This window comes from Coenobita brevimanus, chromosome 43 (genome assembly GCF_032717465.1).
Source record: "Coenobita brevimanus isolate Jiangsu-jjx chromosome 43, ASM3271746v2, whole genome shotgun sequence".
Taxonomy (NCBI): Eukaryota; Metazoa; Arthropoda; class Malacostraca; order Decapoda; family Coenobitidae; genus Coenobita; species Coenobita brevimanus.
This window is the reverse complement of record NC_136996.1, coordinates 12,390,917-12,408,637: the sequence shown is the minus strand read 5'-3', so window position 1 is coordinate 12,408,637 and position 17,721 is coordinate 12,390,917. Positions and strand designations below refer to the sequence as shown.

The following is a 17,721-nucleotide window of genomic DNA, read 5'->3' as shown; positions in this document are numbered from 1 at the left end:
ATCAAATCCTCGAACGTCACCACAGCGCGCGGTTTGTTTTGATTACGTGACGATCTAGGCGGGAAATTATTCAGCGAGTGAGACATTCCCGAGTACAGTAGCACAGTATTTGTAAGTTAATTATTTACAGTACTGTACTGTTCTGGTAAGTTTATGTGCAACTTAAAGTACTATTAAATAACGTTAAAGCAAGAAATAAAGTCTTATAACCAGTTTACCTGATAGGCGTCAGAATAACCCTTTTTTATTTGTTCGTTTTTTTTTTTTTTTGTTCGTGCTGTTCAGTATTTGTAAGTTAAATATTTACTGTTCTCGTATGTACTGTACTTGTAAGCACTTAAATAAAGTTAAAGCATTAAATAAAGCCTTGTAACCAGATAACCCAAATTATATGATTACCCATGATCGGCGTCGGAATATTGCCTTTTTTGTTTGTTCGTTAAACTCTTACTGTACTGCTTTTCTACAGTACTGTATTTGTAAGTTAAATATTTACTGTTCTGGTATGTACTTGTAAGCAATTAAAGCATTAAATAAAGCCTTGTAACCAGTTAACCTGATTTATATGATTACCCATGATCGGCGTCAGAATATTGCCTTTTTTTTGTTTGTTCATTAAAGACTTATAATAAGAGAAAAATACATTTTTGTCTTAGTATCTTTACCTATTTGCTCAGGTTTGCTGTAATGGTTTGCAACTTGTAGAAAACTGTGAAAACTTTCGGGAAGTGAACGAAAATCTGGGACATGACCTTGACTTCATCGTCTCATGTATCATCTGTCAGTTCACCACCGGCTATCGTAATGAGTGGATGTACGATTTTTTCGCTCGTGGCCATGCCTAACCACACATAGTTACACCCATTATCTCGACCCAGACAGAAAATACCTTTTTCCTCCCTTGCAAAACACAAACAGCCACCCTGTTTACGAGACAGCAATATATATTGCGAAAATAACAAGGTAAATTGATAAAGATGAACGTAAAATAATTGAGAAAGATGAACATGTTATGACGGAAGAAATACGTTTTCCCTGTCTGTAAACGTATTTATTTCTGCTTTGTATCTGTATTCGTAATAATTAGACTTATTGTTAGTTCTGAAACTGCATTACGATTCTATTTTTAGCCATTCTCGTGGTGTGGGAGCTGGAAGTTGTGACACAACTTCCTTATTGCTAATCGGACTGACCCTCCACTTTATTCTCCCGTGGCAGAGTCTAGCCTTGGAGGACGTGCAGTTTTCTCATTTAGGACTGAAAATTCAACTCTTTCGCTCCCTTTTCCAAGCATGGGCACAACGATAACGTAAAAAATAACTCGAAACTACCATAAACATATATCAAAAAGGTGAAAATGTATTCATAACATTTTTTTTTTCCAGCCATTCCTAACAGATTATGTACTGAAATCATTCGATATCACAGTACTGCATTTCTAAGTTAAATATGTACTGTTCTGGTATGTACTTGTAAGTTAAAGCACTGGTACCAGTTAACCTAATTTATTACCTATGATCGGCGTCGGAATGTTTCCTTGTGTCTACGTACAGTATTTGTGTGTTGAAGTTTTGCTCAGGAGTACTGTATTTGTGAGTTATAACATTAAATAAACCTTCTAACCACTTAAAGTGCTTTCTAGTGACAGATAACAGCAAAACAACACATTTGGGGGGTCTAGGGAGCAAAATACGGAGTAGTTTAAATATACGCGATTTCGCACCTAACACGGCATGGTAGGAACGAAACCCTCGTGTTCCGTGCGAGTTACCTGTATATATATATATAATACATATACAACATATATATATATATATATATATATATATCAATCTGACATATTTAGCGGACGTGGGGTAATCGTAATCTGTAATCGTAATCGATTGTAATCGATTACAGACTTTTGTGTAAACGTAATCGTAATTGACTACAATAGGTAAGCACAGTACCCGAGCTCACAGTAAGTGAATTTCATTGTACGCAAGGACCTATTTTTTATTGAATTGTAATGTATTTTTAATAGTATGTGAATTGAACTCATAATACACGAGACAGCAGGGAAGAGTGGCTCAAATCCGGAGCTGAGAGCAAGAGGGCTGAGAGCAGGAGACTGCAGCAGAACAGCCAGCACCACCAGTGATGGAGAATGGAGACTTGTCAATGATGGAGATCGGCCGGGTAGTGTGTGCCCTAGATAAGTTCAAGAAAGAATTGAAGGACATTGAACTCTGTCAGTTGCGACTGGTGGAAGTGATGACTTCACTGGACAGAACCTTCTGCTACTACACAGACAGGCACAACCAGGTTAACAGATGGAAGCAAACCTTCATCACACATTTCCTGTGGCCTCAAGAAAGTGAGGAATCACTCCCTTCAACTTCAAAAGAGCCATATCCTGGGGAGGATCAAGAGGATGATGCAATGTCTGAGGTGTCAGAAAGACTTTGAAGGGATTATGAACAAAGTGGGTGCATTAGCTAGTGAAAGTGTCAAAAATGGTGGTGATGAGAGTGGCGAGGAAGGTGGTGTGTCGGGTGCTGCAGGAGGTGCACACTAGGTGCCTCACCCTGCCTTGGATCCCCTTCTTAAGTCCATCAAGCCTGTTGTCCTCTTGAGTTAAGGTGAGCAGCCATATTCTTGTTGGTTTAGTTAAACCATATCCTTGTTGATTTAGTAAAGCCATAATCTTGGTTTACTTTATTAGGTCATATGTCTTAGATAATTTCCCTGTACAGTACAATACTGTACTCAGGTCTGAAAGGAGTCTAAAGGGTTGCCCATGAAGGGGGGTGCCGCCCATATGTAATTTTTCCAATATGTTTATGTATTCACAGTACGCAAATTCCTAGTAAGCGACCTCGTCTGCCGCCCATAAACTCGTGGACTGTGCGTACCTACTGTACTTAGGCATTTTTTTCAAAGTAATCACAATCGTAATCGATTACTCTCATATTGTAATCATGATCATGTTTTTTTTTTTACGATTACAAGGCCCCAGATAAGTTATTCTTCCACAAATACTCGTCAAGAATAAAATACTGTAGTTCAGTGTCAAACAGTCAAATATACACTATAAAAGTGCATAAGTAATATGAAAACGAAAGTGAATTGTAGGTTACCACTTAGAAGCTTCCATATAATATCCTACCTAAGCTAGAATAATATCACCTGGGAAGATTAAACCATATTTATCGTACATATCCTTAAATTTGTGAATTGTTTTGGCACACACTATTTCATTCGGTAGTGCATTCCATTGATCAATTGCTCTGTTCGGGAAACTGAATTTCCTTACGTCTTTATCACCTCTCTTCTTACGCAGTTTTTTGCAGTGTCCTCTTGCTGATGCTTCTCTATATGTTAAGTAATCATTTATGTCTATTTTCTCCTTCCCTGATATGCACTTATATAGCATTATCATGTCACCTCTTTTCCTTCTCTCCTGTAGTGTTGGTAGATTCAGTTTATTTAGTCTTTCTTCGTAGCTTAGGTCCTTTAAGCTTGATATCCATCTTGTAGCGGCCCTTTGAACTTTTTCTATCTTGTCTATTTGTTTTTTGAGATGAGGACGACAGACTACTGATGCATATTCCAGGGTTGGTCTAATGAATGATGTTATTATCCTTCTTAGCATGTCTTCATTTATGTATGTGAATACTATTCTCATATTTGCAAGCAGCGTATACATGTTCCATACTTTCTTGCTGATGTGGTCAGCCGGAGATAGTTTGTTATTGATAATCACACCTAGGTCCTTCTCTCTTTCTGATGTGTGTAGGGTTTTATTTCCTAACTTATAATCTCAGTCAGGTCTTTTTCCACTTTTACCAAACTTGATTACATGACACTTGTCCACATTGAATTCCATTTGCCATGTATTACTCCATTCATGAAGTTTATTTAATTCTTCTTGTAGCTTTTTACAAGAGTCTGTGTTAGTAATTCTCCTTTGTATTTTTGCATCATCTGCAAACATATTCAGATAGCTCTCATTTCCAGTGTTACTGTTTATATCATTTATATACACTAAAAACATGATTGGTGCCAGCACTGAACCCTGTGGTACTCCACTAGTCACTTCTTTCCATGATGAGTAGTTTCCTCTTAGTACTGTTCTCATTTCTCTTTTTATGAGAAAATTTTGCATCCAACAAAACAGTTTGCCTCAAATTCCTCCTTGATGGTACGGTTTCCATAAAAGTCTTTGGTGTGGTACTGTGTCAAAAGCTTTCTTGAAATCTAAATAGATACTGTCCACCCATCCTTCTCTTTCCTGTATTATGTTTGTTACTCTGTCATAGTAGCTCAACAGATTAGTAACACATGATTTTCCTTTTCTGAAACCAAACTGTCTTTCTGTCATCATACTGTGTTCTTCTGGATGATTTACCCAAGCTTTTCTTATAAGCTTTTCTAATACCTTGCGTACAACACTGATCATTGATACTGGTCGGTAGTTGAGTGGATTTTGTCTATTTCCTTTCTTGAATAAGGGGACAATATTTGCTTTCTTCCAAATATCAGGTAGTTTACCTTGACTCAAGGATTTCTTGAAAATTAAAAATAATGGTTTACTTAACTCCTTTGCACATTCTCGTAGTACCCAACATGAAATTTCATCAGGACCACTTGCTTTTCCTCTGTCTAATTTACTTAACTCCTCCTGTATTACTTTTTCTTCTATTTGTATATCTGGTAGTATGTGTGGACATGCATGTTCCACATAGTCCCTTTCAAAATTTTTTTCTTTTGTAAAGACTAATTGGAAATTCTTATTTAGTGCTTCACAAATATCTTTCTCTTGTATTTAAGTGATTCCCTCATCCGTAATGGATTGTATTATATCTTTTACTTTGGTTTAAGCAATGTTGGGTCTGGTTAGTACTTGGATGAATGACCGCCTGGGAACACCAGATGCTGTTGGCATAATGTTCTCCCTACGTGTACAGTGGGGTTGGTGGAGGATTAGTGCCCCTCCCTGTAAAACAATTAACTCTAAGCCCTTGGCCACCCCGTTTGGGATACATTGCGTCTGGCAGTGAATGAATGAATGAATGAAACTTTGGTTTTGCTTCTGATGTAGCTGTAAAACAGCTTTGGTTGATCACTACTTTTATTTATTATATCCTCCTCAAACTGTTTTTGGGCTTCCCTCCTTATTCTTGTATTTTCGTTTTTTGCCTGTTTGTAATTATTATACGTCCTTTCACTATTGTGTCTTCTGTATCTATTCCACAACAAATCTTTTCTTTCTTTTGATTTTTTACATTCTGTATTGAACCATTTCTGTATTTTCTTATCTGCTTCTTTGTGCTGTGGAATGTACTTCTGGACTCCTATTTCATAAAATTCACAGAATTTTTTATATACAGCATTTAAATCTTGTCCTCTAAGCTCATTTTCCCAATCCACTTCTAAGAAATACTTCTTTAGGTCTTGATAATTTCCCCTTTTATAGTTTAGGCACTTCATTGCTGTTAACTATATCATATGCTATCCTGAAGTTGTAATTTAGTACTGCATGATCGCTTTTGCCGAGTGGAGGGTGATATACAAAACTGTCAATATCATTTTCTTGCCTAGTAAATATTAGATCTAGCACTGAAGGTACATTGAGTCCTCTTTTTCTGGTGGTTTCCCTCACATGTTGCGTTAGGAAAAACTCTTGCACGAGATCCAGGAGCTTTTGGTTCCAACAGTTTTCTTGGCTAAATATATCTAGAGTATTCCAATTTATATTTTTATTAAAATCTCCAGTTAGTATAATTCTTTCCGATTTCTCTTCCATTTTATGTAGTAATGATCTTAAACTCTGAATTGTACTCTCTGCCAGGTCCTCATATTCATCTCTTTCCCATGTGTTTGATCTGGGTGGCATGTACAAATTGGGTACAATTACTTTCCCTTCAGATGTGTTGATCTCTACTACAATCAGTTCTACTTGTGATGGTATATCTAGTTTTATTTCATTGACTTTTAGATTTTTCTTAGTTAATATTATAATTCCTCCTCCTTTTTTTAAATTTCTGTCTCTTCTTCATATATTGTATTCCTCTAAGTTTAATATGTCATTGGATATCCTTGGTGTTACTTTTGTTTCAGTTAGGCATATTATTTGTGGTTCATTTTCTCTGACATAATCATTCATCTCTAGTAATTTAGATACCATTCCATCCACATTTGAGTACATCAACTTTATCATCTTGTTTATATACTTGTCATGACATGGTTTTACTACCTTCCTCCTTTTTATTCCATCCTGTTTATATACCACTTTCACACCTGCAATCCTATTACTTTGTAAAAAAAATTTGTTCTTCTCCTCTTCTGATCGTCCCTCATTTTTTGTTTTTGCTTCCTCTCTCTTCTCTTTCAGTAATTCTAGTTCCTCTTGTGTTAGGCATCTTTTTATCCATACATTTTTGAATTCTTCTTGTTCCAAAAGATTCTTTGCATTTTTTAGTATCTCCTCCACAGTGTTTACACTCTGGAAAGTCACCTTTAGAGGTCTTGTCTTGCTTTTCTCGTATTTCCCTAACCTTTTGTGTTCCTCTATGTCTTTAGTACAGATTTCCTCAGATACTTCTTTCAGTAAGCTCATTACATTTGCCATCTCCTTTTTGTCTCTTGTGATCTTGCTTTTTTACTTCTTCCTTTTCTATACCAGTGATTACTATAGATTTGTTTATATCTACTGAATCTCTGACTAATTTTGGATTGTTTTGGATTATTCTCTTCACTTCCTGTTTAATGCTTTTTTCCTCCACCCTTGTTTCTAAGTCGTTCTTTACTTTCACCATTTCAGCATACATGGTTTCCACATCATTTTTGTAGCTTTGCACAGCTCATTCACCTGTGTTATCTTCTCCTTAATATCACTGCTTTGGTCTGTCAGACTGCTTACTTGCCTAATTGTCTCTGTATCATTTTTGAACTCTTCCATAACACTCTCGTGATTGACTACTGTACTTGCCATTTCACTCATTTTCTTCCTAAGTGTACTCAATTCCACTGTTAGTTCACTGATGGTTGTGTCTTTCTTGTTGGCCTCCCTTCCTAGTTTTTCTATTTCTTCCTTTTGCAAGTGCATCTGCTTCTTTATTTCATCAATTTCATTTTTGAAAGCCATTTCTAGTTTGTGTACACGTTCAACCAGTCTATTGTGATTCTCCACTTCAACCAGTTCTTGGTAGAAATCATCATCTTGCTTTCTACCTTTATCCCTTTTCTTTTCCAAATTTGCTTTACTAAAGTATGTGTCCATTTTGCAATACTAAAAGCACAGAGTACATGTACTTACATACCCCGTGCAGCTGTAGTCTAAACACACCTCAGCTGACTGAGTGCATTCTTTCACCTCTTGGTTCTCTTTTCTGTTTGAACAAGTTTTGTTTAAACTTCTTATTTTTTTTTTTTTTTTAATAATGAAAAATCATTTAGTCTAACCTGGTACACAGCTTGACTCATATAAAGATACTAATTTAGGTAATGGTACTGGCCGTGCTGGTTCGGAGTGCCGAGGTCGCACGTCTGCTATCTGTGACTCCCACTGTGTGTTTGGTTGAGCTTGTGCGTGTGTAAGTGAGCGTGTGCGTGTGGGTGAGCGTGTGCATGTGGGTGAGCGTGTGGATGTGGGTGTGTGTGTGTGCGTGTGTGTGTGTGTGTGTCTGTGGGTGCGGCATATTTTCTTCTCTCCTTGTGATACATTTGCCTAAAACACATGCGATCCACACAATAGATTTCTCCACAAACATTCGCTGCACGACATATGTATGTATATGTGGCTGTGGCATATTTCTTGTCTCTGACACTTGCGTTTTGTTTTAGCTAAGTCAGTGAATGCATGAAATATTTCTTTGTGAAGACTCACTGCGACTCTATTGTACTGGCACACACCACACTCCTTCACGAACACCCGCAGCATGTTTGACGTATATTTCACACAATTCCATACACATTTTCACTATCAGAATCACAATAATTCCATCACTAAACACCTCTAATTCTTCCTTCCCGACTATAAAAGCTGTATGTGATGCCTGCCCCATTCCACACTATGGTTCCATAATTTCACCAAGCCAGCCACAATATCTTTCACACAAAATACACTTTAGGCATTGGCTTCATTATATACGTACAGTATTTGTAATCACGCCATGGGCCTTGGGGAGGGCGAGAGGCGAAACCCCGCAACAGTGAACACGCATATAGGCTCGTAAGCCTAACGCTTCATAATGGACACAGTTCCTTTTCGTGACATATATCTATGTTCCATCGACAATATCACATACAAATATGCTCACAAATATTGCATTATCACACTGAGTCCATAGGGGCTTCGGCTCGGGTAGGAGGAGGAGAATTAGTAGGAGTTTAAAGGGACTGAAGACACCGCAACCCTCCGCCTGGCTGCTTGGAAGAGACTGAGGTATATCGCTACGTGCTGGGCCCAGTGAGGCAGCTCAGTGTTGCCAATGCCTTACCATTGGAAAAAGCAGTATTCGCTACAATGCGTCAGAATTTGATGCGATTTTGCCAGAAACTTTATTTTTGGCTAATTTTTTTGTGCTTAGAAACCCAATTCGAGTGACTAATTATCTTGAACTCAATCCCCATGAAACGCGAATCACGTGACTGTGCCTGAGAGGGTTAATAGCCTTTAAGCAGCTTGACTTCTATTTCATTCCGTGTCCTCTTGTTACTCTCTTATCCCATACAAACAGATCTTCTCGGTCGATTTTATCTACTCCTATCATGGTCCTGAACACTGCAATCATGTCACCCCTCTTTCTCCTTTCCTCTATGGAAGGCAAATCCAGCTTTTCCAGCCTCTCTTTGCACAACAGATCTGCCAGACTGGGGACCATCTTAGTTGCTGTTCTTTGTATTCTCTCAATCTTGTTTATATCTTTCTTTTTGTGTGGCAACCACACTACCACTGCATATTCTAACCTGGGGCGGATCATGGCCACTATCAATTTTTTCATCATCTCATCCATATAATGAAAAGCTACTCTTATAATAATCAGGAGTTTATATGTCTATCTAACTGTCTTGTTAATATGTTTTTCAGGTGACAAACCATCTTGGACCAGCACTCCCAAATCTTTCTCTTCTCTCGTTTTTGTGATTAATTCATTACCCAACAAATAATTCTTTGATGGCCTCCTGGTACTTTTACCCATTTCCAATATTTTACATTTCTTTACATTAAATTTCACATCCCACATCCGGCTCCAATCATGTATCCTATCCAGATCTTTCTGCAGCATTTTACAATCCTCCTCAACCTTTACCTTCCTCAAGATCTTTACATCATCAGCAAACAGACTTGCATAACGGTTCACTCCATCTACCATATCATTTACGTAAATCAGGAACATTACTGGTGCCAACACCGAGCCTTGAGGGACTCAGCTTGTTACTTCCCTCCATCCAGACATCCTATGCTTTATTACTGTCCTCATTTGTCTGTCTTTCAAAAAGTCTCTCATCCATTCCAGGAGTTTCCCCTTCAGTCCTCCTATATACTCTAGTTTTCACATTAGTCTCTTATGAGGTACCTTGTCGAAGGCCTTCTCTAAGTCTAAGTACACACAATCCACCGAACCATCTCTTTCCTGTAGCATGTCAATCGGTCTTGAGTAAAAACTCAACAAGTTGGAAACACATGACCTTCCACTTCTGAATCCAAACTGACATTCAACCAAAATATTCATCACTTCTAGATATTTTATCCATCTATCTTTCAGGATTCTCTCACACAATTTTGTGACCATGCTGGTTAGAGACACTGGTCTATAATTCAGGAGTTCTTCCCTGTTTCCTCCCTTATAAATTGGTACCACATTTGCCCTCTTCCATTCTTGTGGCACTTTCTCCTCTTCCAGAGAACACACAATTAAACTCTGAATTTTATCAGCTAGTTGTTCTCCGCATTCCTTCAGTACCCAATTAGAAATTCCATCAGGTCCTGGAGCTTTCCTTACATCTTGAGTTTCCAGTAATTTATACACTTCCCGTACCTCCACTTTTATATCTTCTATCACCGGTACATTTCTAATCACTCACTCCTCTTCCACAAACTCCTTTTCATCAGTGAAAACCGATTGGAAATATTTGTTCATTATTTCGGATTGCACTGCTGCATCTTTATAGACCTCTCCTTTTACTTTCAGTTTGGTGATTCCTTCCGTTTGTTTCAGTTTGCCATTAACAAATTTGTAAAACAGTTTGGGTTCATCCGTACATTTGTCTATTATACCTTTTTCAAAATTCCTTTCTTCTTCTCTACATATTCTTGTGTATTCATTTCTAGTTCTTTTATATTCTTCCTTTGTTCTGTTGTTACCTCTCTTTCTCCAGTTGTTCCACGCCTTATCTCTCTCTTTTTTTGCTATCATACACCCTCTATTAAACCACTCCTTTTTCCTGTTTTCATTCCCCCTTACTCTAGGTACAAATTTTTCCACTCCCAAATTATAGAGGTCTGGAAAAATATCCCACTTCCTCTGTATCTCTCTTGTTTCTCTGAATTTTCTCCTATCCACATGTTCGAAAAATTTTCTCAGTCTTGTAAAATTTGCTTTCCCAAAGTTGTATCTTCCCTGCCTATAAAGCTCGTCTCTTCTCTTGATGTTTCCTATTATCATCTGGAATTCAGTGACCACATGATCACTTTTTCCTATAGGACAGAAATATTTCAATGATTCTATTACATCGGGTTCTTTGGTAATCAGTAAGTCTAACCTTGCTGGTGTGTCCTCACCTCGGAACTGTGTCTCTTCTTTGACCCATCGCGTCATCACATTATTCATTATTTTATTTAATCATATAGTCCCCCACGAATCTTCGCTGCCTCCTGAGTCCCATTCCTCCCAGTTCACTTCTTTGCAGTTAAAGTCACCTACCCAAATTATATTGTTGCTTTTCTCAATTATTTTTTTGTAAAAAAATAGCCATATCTGACAACATTTCCTGGTATTTGTCATCATTCCATGCTCTTGTCTTTGGGGGAACATACACTACCACCATATCTCACTTGCCATTCTCTCCAGTTTTGTAATTTCATATATATCACTTTAGCCCTGCCTTCTCCCATTTCCACAGTATGTAAATTTATGTTGTTCTTCACTGCTATCATCACTCCTCCTTCCATTTTTTCTTTTCTGTCTCGTCTCCACAGTTTGTTTTTACCATCTCCCAAATGAACATCAATATCTTCTCTTAACTTAGTCTCTGCAAAGCACATGACATTAGGTTCATGTTCCCTCAAGAAATTGTTATTTTCAAGCCTTGCCGATATTAAACCATCAACATTAGTACAGTAATCCCCCCACTATCTGATGTAATAGAGCCAAAGGCATGTCCGGAAAGTGGTCCCGTCTGGATAGTGGGCCCCAGCCTCCTGGACTTGTACTTATGGACCCTAACTCAGAAAAACACCTATACAACTCCCTCTGGACATGCATAGCACCTATTTAAGACCCAAATCACACCAATAAGGGACATAAAAGACTGAAATAAATGCAAAAGAACCAGAGAATGAGGTTTTGGAGGTGAGTTTATACAATATTAAACATTCTGAGTACTTACAACAAGTCCCTGGCTCCTGGACTGGTAGTTATGGACCCTATCTCAGAAAAACACCAATACAACTCCCTCTGGAAATGCATAGCACCTTTTTAAGACCCAAATAACACCTATCAGGGACATAAAAGACTGAAATAAATGCAAAAGAACCAGAGAATGAGTTTTAGAGGTGAGTTTATACAATATTAAACATTCTTGGTACTTACAACAAGTCCCTGGCTCCTGGACTGGTTTGAACCATCCGTTTGCACTCCACAGTTAATCCTTTTCACTCTAAGTTCTAATTTCTTAACACTGCACAACACTGTAAATTCCCGTGTGTTCTAATGGCAAGGTATTGGAGTTTATTCACTCTTTATTCACAAAAAACGAGCACATGTGGCTTGCATTGCGATAAGCATCTGCTCTCGATCGGAGTTAGGCTGTGACTGTTGATGATGCGGTAACAGAGTTGCCAGATTTAACGGCCACATTACCAAACTCCTCAATTTTCATTACCATTTTTAACTTTTCATTACCAAATTCGTAAAGCTAGCATCTATTCTTCACTAATATATATACAAGTGGAAATACGTGTAATCACTCTTCTTATAATTAACAGCATGTTGATTATTATCACGCTATGTAGCTACCAAATTAATCAGGAAGAGCAATCAATCCACCATCTCCATCCTGTGTATCCTTGTACATGTGAAAAATCCGTTTGGTATTGTATTATTCTGATTCATTACCAAACGAATTTTTCATTACCAAATTGGCCCACATTTGGAAATGAAAAATACCAAATGGCAACCCTGACAGGGGAGGGGGGAGGGGGGAGGAAGGAAGGGGTGAAGGGACCATGGTGTAACAGCTGTTCGTTGCCACACGGCAGTTTCAAATTACGGGTGGGAAAAAAGTCGGATTTTTTTCAAATTTTTTGCGATTGTTGGCCCATTTTGGGAATATTGGATCCTGTGACCAAAATATCCGGTAAGTGGGGATGTCCGGAAAGTGGGCGTCCAGAAAGTACGGGGATTACTGTATATACCACCTTCAAATTATTTTTGATGTTTTTTATACCCTCTTCTCTCCTTCTCTCTATCGGTACCACTTCCTCGATTTCTGATTTTTCATAGCCATCCCCCTTAGTTTCCTTCACTCCTGTTTCCTCACATACCACATCTTTACTTTCATATCCATCACTCATCAAAAAAAGTTTTACATTCTTCCTCTGTCCTCTTATCATTTTTTCCCTTTACTTGTTCCTTCAGTGATTTTAAAACTACTCTTTCTTCTTCATTCAAATCTTTTCTTATTATAATATTTTCCATCCCTGCCTCTTTGCCTAGTTTCCAGGTCACTTTAAGTATATCGTTTACAGTAAAAGTCCTATTATTCGGCAGCTGATTATTCGGTTGATCCGACATTGCGGCTGTTTTGAGAAATAGTCCCATTTACGAAAATCTTTGATTGTTCGGCAGATGTCTGGAATAATCTCGGCAGTCAAGGAAATGTTATCTGTGACTTGTAGGCCTAATGTTTCATTACACTTCTATATGTTCACTGTAATCAGGTACAGTACTGTACTGATTACAATATTGCACAGTATATACAGTACAGTAACCATCCCCCCAAATTAGCGAGGGTTACATTCCAAGCCCCCTCGCTAATTCTTGAAATTCGATCATTCTTGACGCCTTCCTGAAAATGACATTTACCGCTAATTGCGTAGCCCATGAACCACTCATACTGTAATGCATTACCCATAAATAAATGTTGCGTGTTAAATCAGTTTCCCCGTTGTTTTTAGCTGTATGGCTGTGACAGCTCTTGTATTTTGATTCCTCAGCATAATGGTGGAAGGGACTGTCCTAAGTGTTTAACTATACCTAATGTAACCGAGTTTAACTTTACCTAATAATTTAACCAAACCTAACCTAACCTAAAGTCAAAAAAATACATAAAATAAACTGGGGGAATATGAATTGGTAAGGTCATTCTGATGAAAGTTGAACGTACATTTAGCACTCATTCTTTTGTTCGTTTTTGTGTTTATATGTGAAAGAGTATTGATGCAAACAGAAATGTATCCCATTAACCCCTTAATAACCTCTGGCATTAAACAACCCTTTACAGTACCGATGTCAGTGATGTCAAGTTAGTGTGAGCTAAAAAAAAAAAAAAAAAAAAAATATGGTGAGGGAACGAAGGTCACTGGTATGTTTAGACGACTCTACACTACGATTCCAAGCAGTCAGGGGGTCGCTTTATCTCAGATGGTTTCGCCCATTTGGTAAATGCACTGTAACTTTATCAGTTCTTCCATGACTCATAGCGAATCATAGCATGGGTTTAGGAAGCTAAATAACACATTGCAAGGTGCGCCAGACGATTATCTTCACATCTTTAAGGAAAATAAATTGATTTCAGGAGAATGGAAGAAACTTACTCTACGTTCTCAAAGAAGGATTAAATTTCTTCCATTTTCTTGAGGGGGGTGTGAGTTGGGAGCAGGGCAGTGAAATGGCGGGGGACAGGACAACGTGGAGGCAATTTGTTTGTGGCCATCCCAAACGGGATTGAGGTGTCTGGCAATAGATAGATAGATAGATTTTCACTACATCTTCTTCCATTTTTTTCTTGTTCATTTCCCTTTCTTCTGGAATTATTTCCCTTAAGCTGACCACTTCTTTCTGTTCTTCTTCTACATGTGCCCACTTTGCCTTATGCTCTTCTATCACAGTACTCAGCTTCTCTGTTTTATTACTACTCTCTTCTAGTTTTCTCCTCAATTTGATATTTTCTTGCTTCAAATTCCTGATCTCATTTGCCGTCTCATTGGACTGGATCAGACTCTGTATAGTAATCTCGGTATTTTCAGACATGTACTTTAACACTAAATTCTCTACTTTCTTTTCAAGGTCACTAATCCTCATAATCAATGTTTTAACCAAATCCATGACATTAGTACTGTATTACTATCAAATCCTGGAAATTTGAGTCCCTCAGTGTTTACATTATCGGCCATGTCTGAGATTGGTTACAGTACCAAAAACTGCTGTTACTGAAATACAACAAACATTCATGTATACTCTCTGCCAATAAATCTTTACATTTTTGGTAGTCTATTTTAACTTACAGTATTTTAAACTTAAAGCAAGACCATAGGAGACAGGACAAGCATAATTCCTGAAAACTACTTAAGGTTTGCAGCGGTGGCTGGGAGCAGTCGAGATACGTCCATTCGCTCTGGCTGTGTGTGTGTGTGTGTGTGTGTGTGTGTGTGTGTGTGTGTGGCTGTGGCGTATTTGTTCTCTCCTCCTTGTGGTACGTTTGCCTAACACATGCGATGCACACAATAGATTTCTCCGAACATTCGCTGCTTGATGTATGTATATATATGTGGCTGTGTGGTGTAAATCATGTCTCTGATCCTTGCGCTAGGTTTGCGCTAAGTCAGTCAATGCATTCAGTATTTCTCGGTGAACACTCACTGCACTATTTTATACATACATTTCACACTAAACCATATGCAATATAGCACTGTCTGAGATTGGTACAATACCTTTTCACTGAAGTCTGTGATTGTGCGGCATACTTGTTGTCTCGGATCCATGTGCTAGGTTTGCACAAAGTCAGTCAATGCACGCAATACTTCTCGATGAACACTCCCTGCACTATTTTATACGTATATTTCACACTAAACCATGTGAAATATAAAACACTGTCACATGATTCCATCCCAACCTCCTCTATTGTTCCCTTCCTGAGTCTATTTCGTATGTAACTGCCTGTTTCCTTAGCAACAATGGCATATCTCTATGGCGTACATAACACCTGCTATGGTAGGTCAGTTATTTCACTAATCCAGGCACTATATGTTTCACAAATATAAGTATTGGCTTCACTATAAAGGTAAAATACTCACATCATTTATGAGCAGGGTGAAGCAGAGTGGAAACCCCACTATAACAAACCAGACTCCTGCCTCTCGGCCTAACGGCTGATTACGGCCCCAATGCTTTACAAACAATATATCTATGTTCCATAGACACAGTCACTTCACAGTATAGTAAAAAAAAACTGTGCGATCACAATATTTCAATAATGGCTTCTGCCTCGGGTGGGAGGGGGAAGATGGCAGATTTAAAGGGATGACTGACAGCAGCGCTACCCTTCAGCCTGGTTGGTCATCAGGTACTGAGGCTTTTCTGCTGTGTATTGTCTCATCAGAGCAGTCACAGTGTTGCCAAGTATTTAGTTTGGAGGCGAGACTGGCTTGCTAGAACGCACCAAAATTTGATGCAAATCGGGTGAAAACTTTATATTCGGCGAATTTTTTTCTGTTTTTTCACGTGATTTGCGTCAATGTGTTTATCATAAAAAAAACGTGGAACGCGATTTTGTCCACATGCCTGGGAGGGTTAACGTGGCAGTGTCTGGATTGACTTTATCGGATACGTTTATGTGAAGGTACAGAACATGATGAATGTTTTTGGTGTATCCGATAGAGCCAGGATTCCATGGGCTTAAATGATAAGTGAATGGAAGTGTGGCCCATTGGATTGGGCAAATTTGGTCTGTCTGGACATTGCTACTCCTCACCCTGCCCTAGGATAGGAGAGAAGGTCCGGATGATGATGATGATGAGATACGGAAGCAGGACAGACGAGCTTAGCTCGAAGCATGTATATTTCAGTTAGGTTAACACACACACATATACATGCACACACATACTGAGAGATTGACTCTGCCCCTGTTAGAGTGTGGGAGATAAATAAGGTGGGTTTTTATTAAAGGCCTATTTTGTGTTTGAAATTGCACAACCAAAGGTTGTTCTTTTATTGAGGTAAAGCATCCGTGGGAGAGGGGGCTTGTATCATTGGTAATTATTATGCATGATCTGTGCTATGAGTGTGTTATATATAGTCTTCATACATCTTAATAATAGTTCTTTCCTTTTTCAGAGTGATATGCACAATTTGGGGATAATTTTACTGGAACTCTTCCAGCCATTTCAAACTGAGTCAGAAAAGAGTCATGTTATTACTGCCCTTAAAACTGAGAAATGTTTAGACCAAGAGTTACTCAAGCAGTGGCCGGATGTTGTAAGTACAATATTATTGCCTTTTCAGTTAATATAAAATTAAGCTGTTTGGTATGTCATTGGGTGTTATTGTTGTTGCTCTGCATTTGTCTGTCTGGTCAAACAGACCCATCATCTACAAGCAAGCAGCTGCCTTCCTTTGACAAACAGTGCCTCATCAGAGGCAGAATAAGGTCCTTCCATATGATGCAGTGCTGGAAAATGGAGGAGACATAGTCCCCAAGAGGATGAGCTATGTATAGGAGTTCTGTATGAGTAGTTGTCTCTGCTAGGATATTGATTACTTGGTTAATGTGTTGTAGTTGAGTTCCCTGCCTGGTAGTGTTGTGTAAAGCCAGCTATTAGGCTGTAGCCTCACATCACTTATATGATAATACAGGTACTCTCTCCCTTGTCTGCCTTCCTAGAAACTGAATTTCCCCTAATCCAGCCATTTTTAAACTCTGCCTGAGCATGTTCTTTCACTGGTTAGCGTAACAAAATATATACACCCATACCCCGATTTCTGACGCAGCGGTAACCGGTGATTCGCTAGACTGAACAAAAGAAATAGGGGAACATTCCCACCATCAGAACAGCCATCGATTCGCTAGTCTGAACACTCCACCCCTCCCCAGGTTTTAAACAAGCGTGTCTGAATGGGATGTGGTGGTGCGCACGGCTCTCCCTGTCCTTCCCCCATCCCCTCTCCTCTCCCTCCATCCCTTCTCGATTCCCCAACACACTCAGCACTGCCAGGCATGTCTCCCTCTCCATCCCACACACTCTCCCCTACCCACAGTTGCCTAATTCCCCATCCCCCCACCCTCCCCCACCCCAGCTTGTCTCCCGTGTGTGTGTGTGTGTGTGTGTGTGTGTGTGTGTGTGTGTGTGTGTGTGTGAGAGAGAGAGAGAGTGAGAGTCAGTCAGTCAGTCAGTCAGTCAGTTAGTCAGTCAGTCAGTGATTGAATGAGACTGGGTGGGGGGTGTAGTAGGGCAGTTTGGGTTTCTTGTCTCCTTCTCCATCCCCCTGCCCTCCCTGTCCCCCCCACCCTCCCCCA

General features: G+C 38.9%; 1 protein-coding gene across 1 annotated transcript in view; it reads left to right on the top strand.

Moving 5' to 3' along the window:
* LOC145397749 (eukaryotic translation initiation factor 2-alpha kinase 1-like) overlaps positions 1–17,721 on the top strand; it is a 136,466-nt gene that overhangs the window by 71,305 nt on the left and 47,440 nt on the right. Inside the window, exon 3 of the mRNA XM_080270771.1 lies at positions 16,542–16,682. Within this exon, the coding sequence (XP_080126897.1) occupies positions 16,542–16,682 (141 nt within the window). The remainder of the gene's footprint in view (positions 1–16,541; positions 16,683–17,721) is intronic.